The 23,666-nt window shown below is 52.7% G+C and overlaps 11 protein-coding genes across 11 annotated transcripts; 8 read left to right on the forward strand and 3 right to left on the reverse strand.

Annotated features, from left to right (window-relative positions):
* Positions 1-499: 499 nt before the first annotated feature.
* Positions 500-2,038, forward strand: PV05_06820 (uncharacterized protein; the record flags this gene model as incomplete). Its single annotated transcript, XM_013459594.1, has 4 exons — positions 500-1,041; positions 1,136-1,151; positions 1,309-1,581; positions 1,757-2,038. The coding sequence occupies 4 exons, from the start codon at positions 500-502 to the stop codon at positions 2,036-2,038; spliced, it is 1,113 nt and encodes a 370-aa protein (XP_013315048.1).
* Positions 2,039-2,896: 858 nt separating this feature from the next.
* PV05_06821 (uncharacterized protein) lies at positions 2,897-3,880 on the forward strand (the record flags this gene model as incomplete). The annotated part of the gene is made up of 1 exon (XM_013459595.1): positions 2,897-3,880. One exon carries the CDS (start codon positions 2,897-2,899, stop codon positions 3,878-3,880), a length of 984 nt encoding a protein of 327 aa, XP_013315049.1.
* An 804-nt stretch (positions 3,881-4,684) lies between these two features.
* On the forward strand, positions 4,685-5,077 carry PV05_06822 (uncharacterized protein; the record flags this gene model as incomplete). Its single annotated transcript, XM_013459596.1, has 1 exon — positions 4,685-5,077. One exon carries the CDS (start codon positions 4,685-4,687, stop codon positions 5,075-5,077), a length of 393 nt encoding a protein of 130 aa, XP_013315050.1.
* Positions 5,078-5,152: 75 nt separating this feature from the next.
* PV05_06823 (uncharacterized protein) lies at positions 5,153-7,866 on the forward strand (the record flags this gene model as incomplete). Its single annotated transcript, XM_013459597.1, has 5 exons — positions 5,153-5,303; positions 5,566-5,608; positions 5,689-6,182; positions 6,231-7,144; positions 7,198-7,866. The coding sequence occupies 5 exons, from the start codon at positions 5,153-5,155 to the stop codon at positions 7,864-7,866; spliced, it is 2,271 nt and encodes a 756-aa protein (XP_013315051.1).
* A 967-nt stretch (positions 7,867-8,833) lies between these two features.
* PV05_06824 (uncharacterized protein) lies at positions 8,834-9,631 on the forward strand (the record flags this gene model as incomplete). Its single annotated transcript, XM_013459598.1, has 1 exon — positions 8,834-9,631. The coding sequence occupies one exon, from the start codon at positions 8,834-8,836 to the stop codon at positions 9,629-9,631; it is 798 nt and encodes a 265-aa protein (XP_013315052.1).
* Positions 9,632-10,250: 619 nt separating this feature from the next.
* On the forward strand, positions 10,251-10,643 carry PV05_06825 (uncharacterized protein; the record flags this gene model as incomplete). The annotated part of the gene is made up of 1 exon (XM_013459599.1): positions 10,251-10,643. One exon carries the CDS (start codon positions 10,251-10,253, stop codon positions 10,641-10,643), a length of 393 nt encoding a protein of 130 aa, XP_013315053.1.
* A 619-nt stretch (positions 10,644-11,262) lies between these two features.
* On the forward strand, positions 11,263-13,397 carry PV05_06826 (uncharacterized protein; the record flags this gene model as incomplete). Its single annotated transcript, XM_013459600.1, has 1 exon — positions 11,263-13,397. The coding sequence occupies exon 1, from the start codon at positions 11,352-11,354 to the stop codon at positions 13,395-13,397; it is 2,046 nt and encodes a 681-aa protein (XP_013315054.1). The 5' UTR covers positions 11,263-11,351.
* Positions 13,398-13,924: 527 nt separating this feature from the next.
* Positions 13,925-15,363, reverse strand: PV05_06827 (uncharacterized protein; the record flags this gene model as incomplete). The annotated part of the gene is made up of 2 exons (XM_013459601.1): positions 13,925-15,192; positions 15,246-15,363. The coding sequence occupies 2 exons, from the start codon at positions 15,361-15,363 to the stop codon at positions 13,925-13,927; spliced, it is 1,386 nt and encodes a 461-aa protein (XP_013315055.1).
* Positions 15,364-16,838: 1,475 nt separating this feature from the next.
* Positions 16,839-18,449, reverse strand: PV05_06828 (uncharacterized protein; the record flags this gene model as incomplete). The annotated part of the gene is made up of 2 exons (XM_013459602.1): positions 16,839-18,108; positions 18,172-18,449. The coding sequence occupies 2 exons, from the start codon at positions 18,447-18,449 to the stop codon at positions 16,839-16,841; spliced, it is 1,548 nt and encodes a 515-aa protein (XP_013315056.1).
* An 885-nt stretch (positions 18,450-19,334) lies between these two features.
* Positions 19,335-20,708, forward strand: PV05_06829 (guanine deaminase; the record flags this gene model as incomplete). The annotated part of the gene is made up of 1 exon (XM_013459603.1): positions 19,335-20,708. The coding sequence occupies one exon, from the start codon at positions 19,335-19,337 to the stop codon at positions 20,706-20,708; it is 1,374 nt and encodes a 457-aa protein (XP_013315057.1).
* On the reverse strand, positions 20,675-23,659 carry PV05_06830 (uncharacterized protein). Its single transcript, XM_013459604.1, has 3 exons — positions 23,128-23,659; positions 21,442-23,070; positions 20,675-21,394 (listed from the first exon to the last, which is right to left on the reverse strand). Exons 1-3 carry the CDS (start codon positions 23,428-23,430, stop codon positions 21,107-21,109), a joined length of 2,220 nt encoding a protein of 739 aa, XP_013315058.1. The 5' UTR covers positions 23,431-23,659; the 3' UTR covers positions 20,675-21,106.
* Between the last annotated feature and the right edge of the window lie 7 nt (positions 23,660-23,666).

A 23,666-nucleotide genomic window follows, 5' to 3' on the forward strand; every position in this document is an offset into this window, starting at 1 on the left:
CTCCACTCATTCCGCATCAGAACACGCTCTCCCAGTGTCACAATGATTATGTGGAAGCGCCCAGTCGTCCATCACAAGCTCGTGCTCAAGGTAGCAAGCTAGCCTTGAGCCTGACTGTCTCCCCGACTCCTACCGGGTCTCATTCGTTGTGTCTTTCGATGCAGTCCGGTCATGACGACTGTTCTATGATGTCTACCTCTCGCTCCCAAGCACGAGATGCTCGTGAAACGGACCTGCAGCCGGCCAATAATCAAAGGCTGGGGAGGCCTCGAGGGAGGCCTAAATACCCCGAAATGTAGTCCCCATCGTCCCCGCTCCTCAGGAATCGGGCGCAAACAGGAGACGGAGCTTGCGGAACGTTCGTTGACCTGATCGATATCTGACATCTCCAGCATTCTTCATTTGGTTCGACATTCAACCCCATTGTGAACAAAAGCTCACTATCCGCTTTCTGCGCACAAGGTATTGACAGCTCAAGGACTGGTTCTGGTACACCGCGATGTCGAATCGCCTCGGCCTCACGCCGCCCACGAAGTTGACTGACGAGCAGAAACCAGTCCACGAGTTGTTCGGGGACTACACGAACGCACGATATGACGGTGCACCTCAGACATCTCTTGAAGATGGCACATTAATTGGGCCCTTTGGAATCTTGCTACATCACCCACAACTCGGTGAGCCTTTCTATCGTCTAGCGCAGGGTCTACGAATGATCCCTGGCCTGTCGTCGTACGGCCGCGAAGTGGTGATTGCTGTAGCTGGAGCGCGATCACAGGCCGCTTATGAGAACTACGCGCACGCCATCATCGCCAACGGAGAGGGGATCTCGGAGGCTGAGCTACATGAGATCCACGCTGGCAGGTGTCCAGAGACACTCACTGAGGAAGGAAAGGTTGCCTTCGAGTTGGCAACAGCTCTTGGCAGGCCCGGAATACTCGAGCAAGCAATTTGGGACAAGGCCGTCAAAGTGCTGGGCAGAGACGGTGCCGCCGCCGCGGTCCACTATACAGGGTTCTACAGCTACGTGGGAATCGTCCTGAAGTAAGTCTTGCCAGCTACCCGCAGCAGTGTTACAGGGGTGTCCAGAGCTTCCATCTCTCCAGATACGGCTTCTCAGTGCTAACGACCCGAGTAGCGGATTTGACGCCAAAGTACCGGGAGAGGAGAGCTCACATAACTAGTCGTCAGCTATGAATATGGCTGACACGTCACCACCCATTCTCTTGTATCTCAAGTACTTTGCATTATTGGGTGGATATGGTGCGGTGCAGAGAGATACGTTGGCTTTCTGATCCTGGTCTTCTCTAGACCGCCACGCGGACGCACATTCAACCGTTCATCAACGCCATCTTCTTTGGCGGAGCGTTCATGTCCTTTATGGCGGTCGCATACGTGCCTGCCTTCGTGGAAGACCGGGCAACCTTCGCCAATGAACGCGCCAACGGCTTAGTCGGACCTCTGACCTTCGCTATCGCCAATTTCCTCATCGGCTTGCCGTTTCTTGTTTTTGATTACACTGACCTTCTCCGTCGTCATCTACTGGTTGTCCAACTTTCGGCCCGACGGCGGCGCCTACTGGATGTGGGTGCTGTGGTTGTTCCTTGACCTTGTGGCTGCTGAGTCACTATTGGTTCTGGTATCATCCATCTTCCCTGTAATCGTCGTGGCGCTCGCTGTGACGGCCTTTGCCAATGGGCTGTGGATGTGCATCGATGGCTTGCTTGTGCCCATGAATATTCTCAAACCTTTCTGGAAGTACGTGTTCCACTACATCGACTACCAAGCCTACGTGTTCCAAGGCATGATGGTCAATGAGTTCAAGCACCGCGGCTATTCGTGCTCCCGCAATGCCGACGGCTCGTTCTACTGCAATTACCAAAGTCCCTCGAATTCTGAGGGCAAGATCGACGGTGCTGCCGTCCTAGAGAGTTTCAACATTGCCATCGACCAAACGGGCACCTGGGGTGGCATTATCGTTGGCATCATTGCCGGATATCGTGTGCTTGGCTCCATTGCCTTGCGTCTCAGGAAAGACTGAGTGTCCACCATGCAAAATAGCTGCGCCTATTCAGTCTGTCTATTTGATCTCCTTTGTTTTTGGTGTGTGGACAACATGTCTGTATTCTTCTTCTGCACTTCCGAGAGTCCACAGGATCTGATCTCAGTACGAAAAGCGAAGAACATTATTTATAAAGACACGAAATAATTATCATAATCATACGCACTACACCGTAATCTCTGCACCCAAAAGAACTGATGGTTTCACTTCCATCTTCTACCTGACTTCAACCCGGCTCAAACGGCCGAGCAGATCTCTCACCAGAGATACAAGGGGTCCCCGAGGCTCAGACCTCCCTTACCGTAAGACTGCCAAGCACCACTCCGTAGATGCGCGATGTGGACAGTCCCGAGATCCCCGGCATCGCCACAACTCCGAGTCCTTTGGGAAACGAAATTTACCACATGGGGTTCGGGGACCTGAACTTGAACACAACCGGCCGCCACTAAAATTCGAGGTAGAGTCTAGCAAACATTCTGGAACCGTGGTACAGGATGTGCTTGGGCATTCGGCGAATGATGTCAGCAGCAAACCGACTTCATCGGCCTCCACTGCTGGATCAATCCACAAACGGTATGCTTGCGACCAGGTGGGATGAGATCGATGGGCCCGCCCAGTCGATAAAATGTATATTATGCAGAGTAACGAACCGTTAGAACACTGTGCAGTGAACCTAAACCAACTCCAGTTCTGGTGAACCAACATCTATCTTCCTCAGCATTCTCTGTACCACAGTTCGTTGTCTTCAATCGCAGCAGTATATCCCCCGTCCACAAGCCCAGCCTTGCAAAAGTTTCCAACCTGCATAGCACACAGAGATCCATCAGCACGCTCACCATGGCTTCAAATGCAGCATCCCTCGCGTCAGGCGTCATCTTCGGCTCAGCCCTCACGCTGTCTAACGTTGCGGCACCGTCAGTCATCATCAATCAGCTCAAGTTTACCGATTACCACATGCTTCTCACCTTCTTGACAGCTTCGGCTTGTAGCACTGTGGTCTTCGCGGCAGCCAAGCGCGCCGGGCTCGTCCATATTGCTTGCAAGAAGGACAACTCATATGGCTGGCTGGGCAGGTACGATGGCAACATCGTCGGTGGTGCGCTGATGGGCGCCGGCATGGGGCTCACCGGAGCCTGCCCAGGAACCGTGCTCGTGCAGGCTGCTCTGGGCGTCAGCGGCAGCAGAGCCTTGTTACTGAGCGGTCTGCTTGGCGGGATTGCCTTTGTCAAATGGAACCAACGCAATAAGCAGCTCGCCGCCGACAAGAGTGCGAAGCACAGCGTGTCGGAAGCGACCGGATTGCGCGATTCAAACACAATGCTGGTCCTCGAGGCGGCACTGTGGTCTATGATTTTGGCTGCCAACGCCTTTGCGCCGCGGGGTCACTACCTGGTTCATCCTGTGGTCGGTGGCGTGTTGATCGGGCTGGCACAAGTCTCCTCGGTGGCCTTTGTGAAAAGACCGATCGGGGTCAGCACCGCCTATGAAGATCTGGGCAAGTTCTTCTGGTCTTGCGTAGAAGGTAAACCACCGGCTCCCGGGGTTGAGAATATGATCTTCGTCGGCGGCCTGGTCGCCGGTGCGAAGCTCGTGGCGTATGCAGTGCCTGAGATATTGGAGAGCTTTTCCCCAGAAAGGAGCATTTCGTTTCCAGCGGCGCTGGTGGGTGGATTCGCTCTGATATTTGGTGCGAGATTGGCTGGCGGATGCACCAGTGGACATGGCCTAAGTGGAATGGCATCGATGGGGATTAGTTCCTTCATCTCGGTGCCTTCCATGTTTGCAGGCGGGATTCTCGCAGCAATGCTGTCGAGAGCATGAAGAGGTAGCAGCGTTTATGTTCATATTCATGGCTGTTGCTTTGAGCCCAAAATCCCTCTGTTGTGATGAATTGTTGTCTTGTTAAACTGGCCCAATATTCGATGGTACTGTAGTATTCACATCGCATGTATCCATACACTGATGGATTTTTGCCAAGAAAGTCCAGACTGATCTTCCATTCTTATAGTGTATCATTTCCAAGACCAAATCGGTGTCCATTTCACGTCCTTGATGGTGTTGCGTGTTGTTCACCTGCATGTAACGGTACTTTCTCGATCGCATTGATATCGTTGCATACCAATCCCGTTTTGTGACCTTGTGATCGCCTGTAACAACTCTCCTTGATGTTCTAAATTTAGATATGCAAAGGATGAATATGCAAGGCATCAAAAAGGGTTTCCAAGGCATCAATCAAGGGATGATTGGGTGCCAGCTCTACTTTACTAAGGGCCTTCTAGGCGAAGTTGTCAGGTAAGTGCCCAGTAGGAATGGAAATGCCAACCTAGGTAGCCATCACAAGTGACGAGTCCTAGACAGCACTGACTGGTAGGAAGGCCACCCATGCAAGAGATTCAGGCGCTTCGTGACTTCGCCTATGCTCTGGCCAGTTTGTATTACCGCTGGGACTCAGCCTGACCGCCGTTCTTCAACATGCTTCTCCTTTATTCAGCTCTGGTGCCTGCATAGCGTGCTCCTGGAATACACCTGCCGGGGCGTTGCTTGAGAACATTCTAATGAAAGACTTTCTGGCAAGATTCCACAATAGGGGCTGAACTTCAGATCTCCTTTACCTCTCTCATCTCAATGTCTGGGGCGGAAGTGATCGGTGGTATCTCCGGAGTCATTGCGATCATCGAGGCCTCGATCAAGGCCTACGGTAGCGCCCGGAAAGACTTGAAGCTAGGCGACGCCTTTGAAGCTGTCGGACGTCGATTACCCATCATTCTCGATACTCTCGAGACATGCAAGAATCATTTGGCACCGACGGAAGACTCGATGCCTACAGATGTCTGCGAAGCCTTGGAGAAGATTCTTGATACGTTTGATGTGAAAGCTGGAAGATTGCGAGAGATATTTGAAAAAGTCATCCCTGGTCAAGATGATGGATGGAAGAAACAATATCTGAAGATCCTCAAGAGACTTGGAAAAGGGAACAAGGTCGAAAAGTTGATGAAATCCATTACTGAAGACGTCTAACTCATTGTCAACCACCGTTCAGTTTAATCGGCCAAGTCAGATCAAAAGGCTGCCCTGGACAATATTATCGAGGAAATGAAGTCTGTGAAATCCTCAGTGCCCGATGAAGAAATTGCAGGCTTCACATTCAACAGTGGTGGCGGTGCACAGACAAACAATGTCAATACTGGCAGTGGTAAACAAATTGACAACAATGGCCCGGTCAACACTCAGAACTTTGGATCTGGTAAGTAATAGATCCTATACGTTGATGGCAATTTGCTCGGCAGTATCAATTGGATACATGGTACGAGTAGGCTCAGGGAGCTGGGCTAGCAACTCCCATGACAGTGCAATAAACTTCATATCAGACCTCAGTTACTGTATTCACGATTGAATCCTCCATAACCTTTGGTTTCGGAGTTTCAACATCCAGAACTTAGCCCTATACGTCCTCAATCAATACCACCTTCACGAACTTGGTGGAATAAGCTGACCGTTGCCGCTAGTTACTAGTACAAGCCTAAGGCCGATTTCAGCTTTCGGAAAACTGTAAGCGGTGGGCTTAGCCAGGCGCCGTATGTCGACCCGAGCCTCTTTGTAGGGCGGACGTCTGAGATCGATGCAATCAGGGACATTCTAAAGCCGGGTGACACGTGTGAAGAGCACCGCCGGCTCGTTCTTGGTGGTGTGGGAGGCATTGGTAAGACGCAGCTTGCCATAGCTTATGCTCGCCGCCAGCGCCAATTCTATCAATCGGTCTTCTGGCTGAATGCTGCATCTGAAGCCGCACTCAAAGACAGCTTCCGATCCATCGCGGAGCTCATCTTTGATGTACAAGAACCAGGACTCCTGGATGATGAACGGATTTACGCTCAAGTACATCGGTGGTTATCTGCCAACGCCAACACACAGTGGCTGCTGATCTTCGACAACTATGACGACCCAGCTCAGTTTTCGATTGAAAAGTACTATCCGCCGGCCTCTCACGGTACCATCATCGTCACTACACGGCGGCCCGATCAGGTCGCCGGCTCGGCTTTGCGGATAGGACCGCTCCAGAACGAGATAGATGACGGCCTCGAAATTCTACAAAGCAGATCACGACGAGAAAATGTCGCGTCCGGTATGCCATCCATGAAAGAATTGACCGTTCGCTAACCAGTCTCACTAGACCTTGATGCAAGGCGTCTAGTAGCACGGCTTGCAGGTTTCCCACTCGCTTTAGCCACAGCTGGAGCATATCTTCACCAGAATATCCTTACGTTTGAACGCTACTTACGGGAATATGAAAAGCGGTTTGATGTTAATTCGCAACGGCCTCCCCCGCTCCAGGATTATCGGGACCGCACACTCTCTACAACATGGGATATATCATACTCACAACTACAAAAAGAAGATCAAATCGCGGCCAGGCTCCTGAGATCGTTGGCTTACTTCGACAATCAGAGTCTTTGGTATGAACTCTTTTCCGCTGGATTCAGCCCTGACTCACCACAGTGGCTGCATGAGGTCATCAAAGACGACTTGAAATTCGCCAGTGTGATGAGAAGACTAGCAGATTATTGCTTTATTGAAGTTCAAGTGGCAACGAAATCGTGGAGCATGCATAACTGCATACACGACTGGACGCTAGCAGTTCTCAACAAGGACCTCGATGGCCGGCAGCTCTGGTATGCTTTCGACTGCGTTGCTGCGTCGATTACACGCGACGACTGGGACTCTTTTGAACGTCTCAGTTACAATCGTCTCGCCGCTCATGCGACTCGACTAGTACGAGTCGGTTTTCAAGGAGGCAATTCTATGGATCATATTCCCCCCAGTCGCCTGGAGGATGCTGGATCTGTTGCACTATTACTTGCCTCACAAATGCGGCTTGAAGCTTCGGAGCAAATGTACCGATATGTGCTGGCAGGGAAGGGCCAGGCGCTAGGCCCGATGCACAAGTCGACGCTAGATACGGTCAACAACCTAGGGAGCATATACCGCGAGCAGGGCAAGCTGGTGCAGGCGGAGGAGTACTACCTACGAGCGCTGACAGGCAAGGAGAAGACGCTAGGCCCGACGCATCTATCGACGCTACAGACGGTCAACAACTTAGGGATCCTGTACTACGCCCAAGGCAAGCTGACTCTACGAAGGAGTACTACCTACGAGCGCTAGCGGGGCGCGAGCAGGCGCTAGGCCCGGCACACACGTCGACACTAGAGACGGTCAACAACCTGGGGGTCCTGTACAAAAACCAGGGCAACCTGGCACAGGCGGAGAAGTACTACCTACGAGCGCTGGCAGGTAAGGAACAGGCGCTGGGCCCGGCACACTCGTCGACGTTACAGACTGTCAGCAACCTGGGTGGCTTGTACTATGACCAGGGGAGACTGGCGCAGGCGGAGGAGATGTGTCGACGGGCGCTGGCGGGTTACGAGAAGAACTTCCTATCCAAGACAATTCCGGCTCTCCATGTAATCCGCAACCTTGGATTGCTGTTTCGTGACCAGGGCAAGGCCGAAGAAGCCCGAGCAATGTTTGAACGTGCATTATTAGGGAGACAAGAAGTTCTGGGCCCTAACCATTCTCACACTCTACAAGTCGCCAGCCTTTTGGAGAAATTGAGGCTAGAACAGGAAGAGAGAAGAAAGGAGGTTCAAAATATTAATGCTGGTCACAAGTCAACCGCCGAGAGAAAAAAGTATCGCTGGAAACATTTTTTGCCGCTGAGAAGTTCGAAAACTACCGTAATACTCATTCTGGAGGAGAACTCAGTCGCGGTCCGGAGTGAAATAGCCAGCTGTGGCCTAATGCCAACTTGATATTCATGGGGAAGGCGGGTGAATGCCACGCATCGGGCTTGACTATACAAAAGATTGAAATGCTGCTTACCTACAGTGTTTGCACCTTCGAGGTACCATTCCTCGACTCGGGCGCGATATGCTGTCTTGAGTGGATCAGACACTGTGACGTCGCATGGCCGAAGCTGATGGGACGTGTGAGAGGGAAGTCGACAGAGAATAACATGGTTCTCATGGCAGCATTGCAAGACCTCGAGGGATTTATGGGCCCAAACCCATCCATGGTCAGAAGTCGCGGCCGGCCATTTGCTTCTGACTTAGTCTGAGGATCGAAGACTCGATGAGACCAGTCCAACATAATGTGGCTGATTGCCATAACCAATTGGAGAATGGATGAAATGCCAGCTGGGGTCGGATGGATAGTCCAATCGACCTGTAGGGATGAATGTGGGCCAGATGATGGGAGGGTCAACAGACCTACAATCGGCGCGATATACATTCGATTGCTGTCTCCAGCACCTCGTATTCTTTGGGTACGGCAGTTGCGAGAAGATGCAAGGAACAGAAAATGATGCGGGGACACTCTGCAATGCTGATCGTGTTAATCATTTGGTGCAGTGGTTGGTGTGATTCACTCGAGGTGTAAGTATTTCGACTTTTCGGTACACAAGAAACGTTTCGGTATATAGGGATGCGGATTGCATCTGTTGACAGCAAGCAGCTCCTCGATACGGGATCTGAGAGTCCAATGTGGAAGGAAAAAGGCGCATTGCCATCTTGTCGGGGATGTTATCGGGTCAATGCTGGGTCCCCGATCGGGGTTTCCGGAGGTGGTCGCATATGCTGGTGGTTCCTTGCTTCCGACCGTACGGCGCCTCAGAAATCCTCTGCCATGAGGAAGTATAATTGAGAGGATGAACAAAATCGATCGTGTTCCAAGCCCTTAAGCCAAGCGACAGAATCGAAAATCCGCTGCCATTGTTGCAGTATGTTCTCGTCTCCCGATCCTTACGGTCCTACTGACGAAGAACTGTCGCAAGTCAAGTCTTCGCCTCCTGCGGCCAAGTTGCAGAGATATCTTGTGGCTCCTCTTCGAGTCGATTGGCTCATCGAAGTTCAACTCCTCCTTCTCACATTCAGCACCGGTATTCAAGATGCCATCAGCTTTCCGGACTTCCATTGTTTTGCGTCTAATCAGACGGGCAACTCTGTGGTCCTGGCAGTCGGGTTAGCGGGAATGGGCGGCGACCTGTTCAATGTCCCCAATATTGGAACAAGTCTCGGATCCTTCATCGCAGGTGCCATCATCACGGGACAGATTGGCAACATCGTTGGGCCACGGCGGCGGGCATGGCTGTTCCTGTCGAACCTATCTCAGACGGTGATGGTCTTTGCAGCGGCCGCAATTCAATTCTCTACCGGGGTCCGCGTTTCTGGAGGTTATGCCCTCGGGGCTATGACCCTCCTCGCCTTTTCATCCGGGGCTCAAGTCGCATGCATGCGCCCTATGCGGATACCGGAGATTACCACTGCCATGGCGACCGCTGCGTGGGTTGACCTTGTCGTCGATCCGCAGCTCGTCGCCATTCATAATCACCCGAGAGACCGACGAGCACTGTTTTTGGCAGCTTTGGTCGCCGGCAGTTTCGCCGGCGCTTTCATGCATCGTGGAATTGGCTCCGCAAACGCCCTCGTCATCTCAGCAGTCGGCAAGCTTGTGGTCACCCTTAGCTTGCTGTTCAACCGAGAACAGCCGCGAGACGAAGAAGGCGGACAGATGCCCTGAGAAGTCCAGAGCGATTGTGTCTTCTCGGGAACTTACTCGAAGGCCTCGAAGGGCATTCACCGGCACTCCAATGGAGGCTTGATAGATAGAATCAATGACGTTAGTGCTGGCTGTCGCTTGGTCGGCCCCAGCACAACTCCCAACTCCAACTGTTTTACGTGACTTACTTTGTATGCATCAACTTGACCGTACAAGTATCCTCGCAGAAAGAAGAATAGCGAGAGAACGACCCAAAAACCTGGCAGGCCATTATCCGGTATTACGTAGATCAGGTACGCCACCAATCCGGACTCCGCAATAGCGCATGTCGTGGCGCCCGAGAGAAGCGAATGTAGATCCAATTTTCCTTTTGAAGGTGAAGATCAACAATTGACTTGCTTGAATCCAGCTGTCTGGTGAAACTGTGGTTCAGTCGGAAGGAAATGATCAGCAACTCTTGACAGGACACGTCTGCACATGTACCCGGAGATCACTCTCCTGATTAAAGTACTTGAGTATGCGGTAGGTCCGACGCGCCCACAACGATCCAAAGTCTTTTCCTTGTTGCTATCCGGATCCATACTCTGCAGACATACCCATACTTCAACACCTTGCACACAACATCCTCTCCTCCAACAGAATGCACTTGAAAACCCTCTTCCTTGCCCTCGTGGCAGCCACCACAGCACTCGCCCTGCCGCTTGCCAAGGCTAATCCAGGCGACGATGACAACCTTTGTCTAGGCTCCTCATTCAGCCCGACGAACTGCAACAGCCCCGGGGCAGACAGCATCAACCTGGATCCAACCATTGATATCTCCCCTACAATCGTGGCTCGAGCTCCTGAGCCAGCACCAGCACGAGAACTCAACGGACGCGATGACTGCATTGGCTCATCCTTCAGCCCTACCAACTGCGACAGCCCCGGAGCGGATAGCATCAACATCAGTCCTGACATCGATGTCTCGCCGACTGTGGATGTTTCTGGAGTTACTGATGCCGTGACGGATATTGTGTCGGATATCACGGCATGACCGTGATGGCCTGAAGCCACCTTTGCCTGAATGAATGGGCTCCTGCGATCAAGCGGTATCGGGAAGATGCGAAAGAATAGATACTGGACGACTCTCTGGCGCTATTGTCGGCGTTGATTATCATTTTGTTGCTTAATGATTGTTCAAAATCCTTTCACCTGCGTTTCATACATGGATGGAGCAATGATTTAGGTCTCCGATTTTGGGACGGAGTCATCTTACACTTTCTATGGCTCGAATATTGCAATGACGCCGCTCCGAGCAGACACATGGACTTCTTCCTCAAAACATTGTTGACCTGCTTCTGAATCAAGGGTTTGGCTGAACGCTCAGAGAGATATCCCCAAGGATAGGTCCTCGGGCATTAGTCGACAAACATGTATATAATCAGGACTTGAGATCACTTCCCGCAATTGTATCGGGCGTGAGGAGTTTCCGAGTGTCTGTTACCGTACCACATAGCTCCAGCATTGATCAGAGGCCAGGAAAGAGTGACGAGGCTGACGAGGCTGAGTTCTGAGTAACTTGCTACAAGTAATATGCACCGGTCTTGGCACTCGTCATGGCCTTGTCACGTCAAGATGACAAGCACAGTACCCAAGTATGTATTCATCATCTATGCAAATCAGATCTTGATTTTCGAGGCCAGACGAGAAATCAGAGGGTCGAATCAACCTTGTAACACAGTTTCAGAGACCGAAGGCCAAGATGCCTTCTCTATCAGACTTCAGCCTCAAACCTCGGACATCCAGTCCCAAGCGGACCGCTCAAAATGACCAATCAGAAGACCATTCCCTGGCGACTCTCCTCACACTCGAGCAACGCGCAGAGCTCAGCGTCTTGATGGCCAATGTCACAGAGGCCATGCGGACCGATCTCATCAAGTGCTTTGACGAGCGACCACGACCATCCACCACCAAAGAGACTGCCAACCCAGACAGTACAGAGACTGCCAACCCGGATACTAAAGAGGTTGACCTATCGAAACTCAACCTCGATGACCCCGGCGTGGCCAGCCAAGATGCCGAAATCCAAGCCCTGCAACAAGAGCAGAGAGAAGCGGCGAAACGTGAAGAAGAAGCCACCCTATCCGCCACTCCACAATCCCAAGCCCTCAAGAAATCAGCCCTCGAGTTCTTCGACACATGGTCCGAAAGCGTCATCCTGAGAGTAGGCGAGGTGGTCAATTCTCGTGACGAACGCCAGCAGCAGCAACAGCAGCAGTCTCGCAAACCACCTCCCCAACCTGCTGCACAACAATACACCCCTAACGAGCGCGAAAAGGCGGCAGACGCTCGGTTCGCCGTCATCTATCCTCCCATTCCAACACCGTTGGCGAACCTAAGCCACATCGAACGTTCGACCATCCTCAACGCCATCTTGCTTCTCCTTCTCAGTCTAGAGACATACCGCGCTCACTCACGCACGCTGATGCTGCGTCTGGCTTCGTCGTTGCACATCTCAGTCGGCGAAGTGAGCAAAATGGAAAAGGACACCGCGTACGGCCTTCTTGTCGCCGCGAGTAAGATGGACGCCGGTGACTCCGCGTCCGCGGCACAAAAGGCCAGCGCCACTGCACGGAAGTGGAAAGTCGGACTGGCCAGCGTCGCGGGCGCTGCACTTATCGGCGTCACGGGCGGCTTGGCGGCACCTCTTGTTGCAGCCGGCGTGGGCGGATTGTTGGGCGGTCTGGGTCTCGGCGCGACGGCAGCAGCGGGGTATCTGGGCGCACTGGCGAGCAGCGGCGTTCTCGTGGGCGGCCTGTTCGGCGCGTACGGAGGTCGCATGACGGGCCAGATGATGGACAAGTATGCGAGAGAGATTGAAGATTTCGCATTTCTCCCCGTGCGCTGTTCGGTCGGTGACAGCGAGGAGAAGCAGCAAGAAAGACGGCGGCTGAGAGTCACGATCGGCATCACGGGCTGGTTGACCAAGGAGGAAGAGGTCAAATCGCCCTGGCGCGTCCTAGGTGACGCCGGCGAAGCCTTCGCCTTGCGGTGGGAATTACAAGCGCTGCAGAATTTGGGCAATGCATTGCTGAACTTCGTCACGAGTAAGGCGTGGTCATATCTGAAGAAAGAAATCATCAAGAAGACCGTGCTGGCCGGGCTGTATTCCGCGCTGATGGCGCCGCTGGGTATCTTGAAAGTGGCAAAGCTGGTCGACAGCCCGTTCGGGATCGCCAAGTTGAGAGCGATGAAGGCCGGCGAAGTGCTGGCCGATGCGCTGATCAACAAGGCCCAGGGCGAGCGACCGGTCAGTCTCGTCGGCCATTCTCTCGGCGCCAGAGTGATATATTCCTGTCTGCTGGCGCTCGCGCGGCGACAAGCGTTCGGCCTGATCGACAGTGTGGTGCTCATGGGCGCGCCCGTCCCGAGCGACGATGAGGTCTGGCGCTCGATGAGGAGCGTCGTCAGTGGGCGCTTGGTCAACGTCTATTCCACGAACGACTACATTCTGGCTTTCTTGTACCGTACGAGCAGTGTGCAGCTCGGCATCGCCGGCTTACAGGAGATCAGTAGCGTCTATGGAGTGGAAAACTACGACATGAGCCGAGACGTCACGGGCCATTTGAAGTACCAGAACATGGTGGGCAAGATTCTGGCCGAAGTAGGCTGGACCGATATCGACGAGGATGCCCTACAACGTGAACAGATTCTTCTGCAACAGATGGAAGCACAAGAGATGGAGCAGGAAAAGCAAAACGACAAAGAAGATGTTGATGAGAAAAAGCCTGCTCTTCCACCTAGGTGAAGAACGAGGTTTTCGATAGGTTATGACTGATGAGAAGCTACAACATGACCAGATTCTTCTGCAACAGATGGAAGCACAACAGATGGAGCAGGAATAGCAAGACGACAGAGAAGACGGTGAAGATAGAAAGCCTGCTCCTCCACCTAGATAAAGAAGGAGCTTTTCGACGGGTTATGAGGTTATGACTGTCATGAAAACGCGAAAGCGAGGCTCCGAGTTCTTCCACTATGAAGCACAATTGCGCACAGCTGAGCTGAGCTGAGCTGTCAATATGCTACTACTTCATGTTTACACCAAGGTCCAAGTCAAAGGCGGCTGTAGCCACGACGAGATCTATCCTCACAGCGCGCTCGAACCTTCCAATCCTCTGAGAGAGTATACCAGCACCCGATCATAGATCCATATCCATATCCAGAGTCCAGCACTGCCAGTTGTGCTGCCGTTGACCAAGACCACCCCGGTCGAATGACAGGCGCAAGGAGAGAGGGCAATGCACGACAAATACCCATAGAACACTGTCCTTTTCGTCACGAACATTCTTTATCTTTACTAAACCACCTCGTCATCCCAATACACAACGTGACGAGAAACCTATTGTCTCCTGGCACATTATCAATCATGATTATATTCGGCACGCTCCCGACCTTCTGCGCCCAGCTTACCGGGCCCGTATAGGGTACCGTACCCCCAGTCTGCGCGAGGAAGCCATTGAAATAAGTGGCCGAATCGAGCACCGAAGACCCCGACCCTCCAATCCCAATCGCATCGATCACATTCTGCGTGAACGTCCAGCTCAAAAGGAACAATTGGTCGGGATTATCGGGCTTCTTCGTCTGCGCGGCGAATTTGGCGTACTGATCCTGTCGCATTGTATTCAGTTCCGTGGTGTCGGCGTAGTTGTTGTACACGGGGAGCTGGCCTGGACCGTAGAAGCCTTTGTTCAGAAATTTGTTGGCCTTGAGCCAGTTCTTGTCGCGCTCGTCACAGATGACCACCACCGCGGGGCCGGAAGAGATGAAGTCTGACAGAGGGACTTTGGTAAGCAGGTCGGAGCCGTGGCGGGTGTGTAAGTGCTTCAGATTCTCGGATATTTGTGTGAGGAGGTTGCTGTACTGTGTGTCGTCGAAGGCGTCGTAGTCATTGTCGGTATCGAGGCTGTGGCTGAGTTCGAGGATGATGAGTTCGTTAAACCCCTTTGCCGTGAAGCGGTTGATGTCAGAAATAATGTCTGCTATGGATTCGCCATTGGCGCCAAGTTGATCGGTATAGTGGCCAGTGTAGAACTGGCCGTGGGAGATGGAGGGGCGGATGTCGAAGTAGCGAATGCCCGCTTGAAGTTGTCCTTCGATGTTGAGGGACTGCGTTTGTGTGTTGTCTGCATTTCCGCCATGAGCATAGTTGATTTCTGATATCCCGGCGTCGTGAGAGCCTGGTAAAACAATGTCCTGGAGGGTGAGACATCCGATGGTCGGCAAGTTTTGCTCCATCCAGTCGAGCGGAGGATTGTTGCCCTCGAGGCTGGTATTGCTGCCGACGAGGATGAATGGAGACCATGCTTGGTCAGTCAAAGGGATGCCGATGGTCGAGCCTTTGGGATTTCTCATTGTGCCATATTGGCCGAGCTCAGCGCTGATAGCATAGTCATACCCATCCTGACTGTCGCCAGACACGGCGAGTTTGAGGTCGGCAATTGGATGAGCTTGATCGATCCATGAGAATGGCCAATCTGCTTGGGCTGCTGTTGGAGTGCTGCCGTGCGAGGCATCGACTACGATTGCAGCCTCATATGTTTGCCCTATTTCATCTTCGTTAGTGGCATTGTCATGAAGGTAAAAATATGTCGCCTACCTGAAGCAAGGGTCTTGGGGAAGTCCCATTCGATTAGACCAGTTGTTTCCGAAAGCACATATCCAGTCCAGTCATACGGAGTGAAGTTAATGATTGATAGGTTGGTTTGCATCGACATCATGCTTTGCACCGTCCACGCAGGATATCGACTTAGGCTTGCAGACTTATCGTGATATGGCAAGCTCTTCGTTCATATTTCAGTCGTGGTCCGATTTCTGTGCTCCAGACGGGGGAGATCTTCTCGAACAACAGTTTTAAGATATCTGCAGGCCCTCAATGAGCTTGTGGGCGAGCTTATGGCGAAGGTCTCGTATGATCACGGCGCTTCAAGACGAGACCCACGGCATCCGGCATCGTTACTGATCCAAGGGACAATTCTGCTTGTCCAAGCAAGTCTGGGCTAATTTTGAAGTGCTTGGAAGCTCACTGTGGCAAATGTGCCGGCCAGGATCAATCCGACGAGTCGGGGCCATCAGAGGCCCAAAACAAGGCTCGGACCCATCGACCTAAAATTGACGAGGCTCGCCACCCACCCAGGTTGGAAGAATTGGCTATCGCCACTTGCAGAGCAGACCAGGGGTCCTGGAACTGGAAGGGTGGCGTAGATCCGTTCCTGTCAAGGGTATTCTCCAAACCGCATGGTCAAGTCCAACATCTTCTTTAGATCTGACGTGAATATCAGCTTGACTGGCTGCTAATTAATGCTTGTGCGGCGCTTGCGTTTCGCTTTACGTGTTGGGGACCGGAAAAGAGGACGGAAGACACCACTGATGAGCCTTTCTAGCAGCGCCTTAGGGAAGCCCAGTCAGTCGCCAGAAAAGGACTTCGCTCTCGGGGTCGGGGAAAGAATGCAGTCTAGAATTGGGAGAAGAGCTGCAGTTGTTGCGAGTTAACTTAGCTTGCCGAAGAGGGTTTTCTGCTGTCCTTGGGGCTTTGTTTGGTCGAGACCGTCCAAGAGTCCGTTGGTGCCGGTGATCATTCTTGTTTGACCCTTGTATTCAGGCACCACAGGTGTGGCAGTGCCCGGGAGATGGATGATCGACCCCAAAGACTGGGCACCGAATGAAGAACGAATGATGACGACTATCTCCAGCGAAAACATTTGCTTCAAACTCAACTCCGTACGGAGTATGGATACCCTTCCACCCTCCCCAAAAATCCTCACCGAGGTTGGAATGCACCGGCTAACCATTGGCAGCATATGCTGGATAGATCGACAAACATGTGCGTCTTTCTTGCATGCCATAAAGAGGAGAGGGGATACAGTATCACCGCATCGGCGATGGGAGCAGCTCCCCTGTCGTAGTATTCGCCAAATGCATCAAGAGCTCTATCAATCAACAATCTACAAGTATCACATACCGGAAAAGCGAAGACCAATGTCAACAATACCAAGGTAGGACCCGAAGAAAAGAGAACAGTTGACTCGGGATGGTGTGCATGAAATGCAAACGAACAGAAGGCAAGGCCAAGCAAACCATCGCTCCCGCCCATGAAAGCCTCGCGTGTGCTCGCGCTAACTTGCTCATACTCTGCTTTATTGGACTCGGAACGTTGCTGATAGAGTAAATCGACATCTTCCTAGCCCGGAGTTCATCGTCCTGTATACTTGATCTCCAGATATCTGACAGGGACATATGCAATCACCGAGAAGACACCACTAAAGATCCAACCGAGCTCTGCACCAGTCGCCTTCGCAACCACGCCGACATACCAGGTCTGGTACATCGAGAGCACCGCGCCAACGAACCCCATCGCGATAGCCAGAAACCCAGCAATCCCGTACGGCAGAGTTTTCATATTATTCCAGTCTTCGAGAGGGAGTTTCTTCTTCCTGAAATGCAGGAACTCAATCGTCACGCAGCACAAGAACGGCGTAATGACGTATCCAATGACCGACAAGAACGACTCAAGGACTTCCGCGAACGAGTCCTCCGCTGCGATGGCGATAGCGATGAACACCGCTGACCCGATGATGTTCCACACAAAGCGCGGAACTTTCATCATGACGGGGTGGAAGTTTTGGCATGTGAATGCCAGACTGTAATTGTTTACAAGATTACAGCCGACGATGGACAATGCTGATAAGACGAGCAGGAACTTGCCAAACCCATGGAGAGGCTCGAGCGCTTGCCCCATTACACCGCCGATGCCGCGGTCGTTGTAAGCGTCTTCGAATTTCGGGTCCGCAGCAACAGCAGTCATGAATGCCGCACCCAGGATTTCAGGTATCGCACATCCCAAAAAGTTACCTGCCCAGATCGACAGGCTGAGCTTGACTTTGCTCGTGTTGACTGGCATGCGCACGTTGTAGTCTGCGGCAGACTGGGCCCAGCCAGCGACGAATCCGTAGATGACAGCGATAAACGACATGACACTGCCTGCCTCGGCGGATCCGTGACCCATGGGCAGGGCAGCCGCGTCGAAGTGTTTGGCGCCATATCCAGCCAGGAAAATGAAGATCAACACCTGCGGGATCCAGCACCAGCGTTCGAAGAAGTGGACGGCGAAATAGCCGAAGAACGAGATGACAGCCGTGCAGACGCCGATGATCAGGTTACCAGCCCACAACGGACAATTGCCGTCGGAGAGTTCGTTCATAACTTGAGCACCGGCGATGGAGTTGACGCTCGACCAGCCGATCATGCCGCAAATATTCAAGATGACTATGGCTCTCGTGCCCCAGATGCCGAATGCGTAGCGGCCGACGGACATCATCCTGAGTCCTGTCATTGGCCCGAAGCATCCAAACAGTCCCACGACAATGCTGGTGAAGAAGTTGACACAGAAGATCACCGCGAAAGCATCCCAGAATCCCAAACCGAAGATAGGACCCAAGGCACCGGTAGCGAACGTAGCTGGACTGCACCCACGAGATCAGCTGGGCTGTGTCACGCTTCGACACGAGGTTCAACAGCAGACTCACGTGAAATTGGCTGATGCCCACATGGTATATCCATCAAACACGGACTGCTTGACTCTGTCCTCTGCCCTCACTCTCTCGATACCTCGTTCTTCTGCGCGCAGAAAGCTGGCATATTTGAGCAAAGAGCCAAACCATCCTCTCGAGGCTTCGACCTCGGCAAGGTCGTCAACTTTGTCTGTCACACGGTGCTTCTCGACAACAGTCCCTTCATCAGTGATTGGGGTCAAGGCAAGGATGCGTGGGTCATTTTTCTCAGCGTCGATGTTGTAATCCGCCATTGTGGAAGATCGACAAGCTGTTTTTCGAAGCTTGAGAAGTATTCATGAACGGTCAGGCCGAGACAGCTCGTGGGACCTTGAGCCCTTCTTAACCGTGACACAAAGAGACGAAGCCCGAGGCAGAGAGTGCCTCACTCGAATCCCGGGAGGCACCGTCCCATCTTATCATCTTCATATGATCTTCGGGAAAGTGCGTTATCAATGTTGACGCCAGGTCGTCTAGCCGCGTCAAGCGGGCTCGACACTAATCGACCCTGAGCATCTGGTAGCTCGTCGTCTGACTCGAGGAACTAAAATGCCGTGGACAAGCCGATAAGCTTAGAACATGGGCGAGCAGGCGGAGAGGCACGTGGAATAGTGCATTTTTTGCGCCGTATTCGAGCCCTAGCGAAAGTGAGGTGTAGGTCGCATGGCGCGCGGGTGGACTGGATTGGATGCTGTTATCTCGCTTCGATATAGGTCTAGGTCGTTTGTGTCCGAGGATGCACGAGATCAACATTGCTTCAAGAAGCGGTTGCCTACCTAGGTATCTTGGGTCGCTGTGTGACCAATGGAGCTGGTGTTTGATGCTTCCTTGTTCCCTCTTGTCCCCCAGTGCAGGCGACTACAGTCGCTTCCTCGAGTAACGTCGAGCCGTCTGATATATGGATCCAATAAGAGGCATGTTCGATATCAGGAGCTTAAACATGGGGTTGATACGAGGGGTGGGGAATCGGGGACCTCCGGTTGTGTCGCTTGCAGGGGGGAGGGGGGCCAAGTGATGTTGAGCCTTGCACGGCCTTGCTCGTGCAATATCTTTACTGCGGTACAGTCGCAGCAAGTCATTGGAAGGTGAAGACTTGTTGATCATTCGCCGGATAGATTGACCCTTCGTGTTGGCAAAGCATGGCTTCCCCTACTTTGAACACGCCGCTACTCTTCCATGGGACTTTCATACATTCAGTCAGCCCTGAGCAAGTCGAGATCATCTTGAACGGACTTCTTGTGGTGTCTCATGAGGGGAAGATAATCTTCTTGCGAGCGAATGTGCCAGCTCCAGATGTCAAAAAGTTGCTGGGCTTTCTTCCCGGCCTGCCCAACGTGTCAGACTTACCAATTCGATTCCTCACCCGGGGCGAATTCCTGGTGCCAGGGTTCATCGACACGCACAATCATGCACCTCAATGGACTCAGCGAGGCACAGGGCGGGGACTTCAGATCATGGACTGGTTGAACAAGGTGACCTTTCCGCACGAAGCGAAATTCGAGGATCCGGAATATGCTCGCAGAACGTATGCGAGCTGCGTCGAGGGCTTCATCAAGCAGGGCGTGACGACGGCCTCGTATTACGGCAGCTTGCATGGCGAGGCCACCAAGATTTTGGCTGATACCTGTCTTGAGAAAGGTCAGCGGGCACTGGTGGGCAAATGCAACATGGCCCGCAATGCGCCCAGCTTCTACTGCGACAAAAGTAACAAAGAGTCCATTGATGTGACGGAGGACTTCATCGCGCACGTCGAGAAGATCGACCCGACAGGACAATTGGTGCAGCCCATCTTGACCCCACGATTCGCGATATGCTGCGACGAAGAGCTGCTCGCGGGGATTGGCAACATCGCACGCAAAAACCCTAGCATGATGATTCAGACCCATTTCAACGAGACGAAGCAGGAGGTTGCCGTGACCAAGGAGTTGTTTCCTCAATTCGACAACGAGGCCGACCTCTATGAGCATTTCGGATTGTTTAGCCAACGGACGATCATGGCACATTGCATATACCCGAATGAGTATGAGATTGGAAAGATCAAAGCCAACGACGTCGGGGTAGCACACTGTCCCGTCAGCAATACAACAGGTGGTGAATGGGGTGCCGCACCGATCAAGGAGTATCTGGAGATGGGCATCAAAGTCGGATTGGGCACGGACTCGGGCGGCGGTTTCAGCAGTAGTATTCTGGACGCCACCAGACAAGCATTCATAACCAGCCTTGGTCGGGAGCTGATGACCGACGGTAAAGACCCGGCCTTGACCCTCAACGAGTGCTTTTATCTTGCCACGCTGGGCGGAGCCAAAGTGTGCTGTATGGCGGACAAGATTGGGACGTTCGAGGTCGGGAAGGAGTTCGATGCTCTCGAGATAAGCACCGTAGTGGAAGATGGGCAGAGTACAGTCGTGGAGGACGACGACTCGGCGGAAGTGATGTTTGAAAAGTTCTTGATGACGGGAGACGATAGAAACATTGTCAAAGTCTTTGTTAAAGGGAGGTCGATCAAGAAATAATACTCATCGACCATCTTTGTCGGTCTGTAAGGATCAATAGAGCTCTTTTCAACAGAGAAGTTTTCGACGTTTTGCTGCTGATGATTGTCAGTCCTCAGGTTCGACAGAAGGACCGTGGAATCAAGCTTCGAGGCTGTTCTTGGCAGCTTGGAAGGGTCAAGCACGTTCAACAACCTGGAATATACCAGGTACCTACTTGTAGGCAGTCTCGTGGTGGTGAAATGTCCATACAAGAATGCTGAATAACTTTGCAGCACGCAGCCCAAGCACTCGTGTCGAAGTCAGCACCTGTTCATCCAGTAGGCATAGCCTGTCCGTCACACATCATGAACCCTGGACTCCTTCATCCATACCGCCGTCCTTAGTAGTGATGACCTCTAAAAGCACGACTTTTCCCGCTACCAAAACCCGTTGGTCCGAACAAACCTCTCTTGATGCTGTTTCAGACTTGCCCAGTACACTAGTTCTTCCTCTTCAATTTCCTCGGGTGTCCTCAACAAACTCCCGGTATTGCCGTCGGCGACACCTCTATACCGTCCAGGACCTAATCGCTCAAGCTTTGAGAGAATGTCAAGGAAGTCGCGAAGGTAACTGTTGACACTCTCGGAATCTAACGTCGGCATTACGCTCATGCGAGCCCGCTTTGTCTCGAGTAAAGTAGAAGCGACTGTTCGAATCTTGTTGCACTAGAAGTCGTTAGCCGTGATTGAGGATGGGGGATCTGCTGACTTACAAAGCTCATACCATTCGGTTCCATGTTAACCTGATTGATGCTCTTGAGGAGCAGAGCCATGTCACGGACGATATCTTCACGTTCAACGGCCATCATCTGTTCTCCAGCATCCATCAGACTATCGCTGGGTGTTCGACCAGCAGCCTGTCTGTAGCCGTGTTCCATGCCAGTCGTCACAATCCCTGCCGTCGGGGAAGCGCTGGCCATTGACTTGTCGGAAGGGAAAGCCAGCTTGTCTCGCTCCACGATTTCGTACAGATTCCAGAATCGCTCTACCAGGTAAGACCTGGATGACAGTTGCGTGGCGTATATGTTAGCCTTCTGGATCTCAAATTGAATGGTTCGTTTCGAGTGGGTTTGAGGGACCGAGAAAGACCCTCGAGTACTTGCAGAATCGAGACCAGGATCGGCCTCGACACCTTCGCGGTCGTTGAAAAGCTGTGAGTATGCAGAGATATCGGATTGGGTAGGCGGCCACTCTCCGAACCCATTTGATGGATTCAGTTGCAGCTCTTTCGGGGCGTCCCGTGTTGCATCCTTGACCGTTTGTAGGGCACGGCGGATGATTTGACGTTGGCGGTCCCAGTCGTAGACAGTATTAGCACCAAAGGCCATCTCCAGGGCGGCCAGGAAGTGAAAAGCTCTGAAGACCTTAACATTCAGGTTAAATCCCACCATCTCTGACACAACTCCTCGCGGCTGTGGGAAAATCTGACTCTCGGTGATGTATTCGTCGTCGACTTCCACAGGAAGCGGAGGGAGCATTTCAGCATGTGAAACTGGTGGGATCAGTAGGTCACCATCGGCTTCATCCAGCTGGCGAGCCGACATGGCACCTACGAACAGCAACCAGAACAGCCGACGACCTGACTCCTGATAGACATGGTCGGTAATTTGGGGCCGCTGCACATCAGCCGATGAATACGACCCCCCATCCGCCGCTGATCCTGGCCGGTAGATCTCGGGCCGATGGAAACCCAGTTCTCGTGTAATGAGTGTGCATTCGCCCAGATACAGGCGCAAGCGTGGTAGATCGAGGATGTAGCCAGCAGCAAGGCCGGTCAAATAGCTTGCAATCGCATCGTAAAGACCCAATGGCCGGTCAATATAGCCGATACCGCGGGCCTCGATAAAGACTTGATGGCATCTGTCGATCAAAGACCCAGCATTGGGGAACTGTGACCTCGCGGCCTCCGTTGAGAAGAGCTGTCGTGGTCGGCGTGGAAATGAAGCCACCAAACACTCAACCATGGCTGCGATGAGAGCCAGGAATGTGTGATTGGTCCGGTCTTCTCTAGCCTCGAAGGATCTGCGAAATGTCGGTTCATGCGGTAGGGGAATCAACGGGTGAATGTATATGAAATAGTCATCCAAGAGAGTCTGCAAGGTGGGCAGGTCGCATATGGACTCGGCCGAAAGAGGTGCTGGCGCAGAGAGCGCTGCCAGACTGTAGGCGGCATCGTGTGTTGGGGAGCCTCGGGAACCTTCATAGCCTCCTCCTTCAAGTTTTTGTCTCTTGATGGCTTCTGCATGCCGGTTGGGAGGTCCGCGACGACGACTGGGGCGGTCGAAGGTGCAAGGGATGTCGAGGGCAGCGCATGATTTGCATGGAGGGCCAGACTCGTCGCACTATTTGGAATAGTCAGCTTTCTGGGTCAACACTACAACGAGAGTCTACGTCGTTACCTTGACTTTTCGCACACTACAACTATCGCATGCCTTTCTCAAGCGGACTTTGGGCTCGGAGGATTTTGTTCCAGATCTTTGCAATTCTTGCCCTTGCCCTACTTGCTCAGCATCTGGGCGCGGGACTGGCAGAGCAACCTCGAATTGATTGGGGAAGGCGGATTGTAGTTGGTATGCTGTCGGGTCTTCATATTTGTAGGCGTTGCTGGTATCCTGGCCCTGTGAGGAGGCATAAGGACCCGGTGGCGAGATTGACGACATGATGGATCGTCGTGCTATCTCAGCGACTGAGTCTGCGAGCATCGAGAATGTACGGGTGAACGTCGGCACATGCCTACAAAGTGGGAGACGCAGGTGGTTCGGTGGCACTGGTGGTAAATATCGGATACCGGGGAATAAAGAGAAAAAGGTGGAGGTGGAGAGAGAGAGGAGTAGATTCGAGGAGACGTGAGAATATCCGAGTGGCTGGTGAGTGCTGGTGTCGATGAGAATTTTAATAGACTAGCCGATGTCAAGGGCCCTGGTTTGTGACACCTACC

Source organism: Exophiala xenobiotica, assembly GCF_000835505.1.
Source record: "Exophiala xenobiotica strain CBS 118157 unplaced genomic scaffold supercont1.4, whole genome shotgun sequence".
NCBI lineage: Eukaryota > Fungi > Ascomycota > Eurotiomycetes > Chaetothyriales > Herpotrichiellaceae > Exophiala > Exophiala xenobiotica.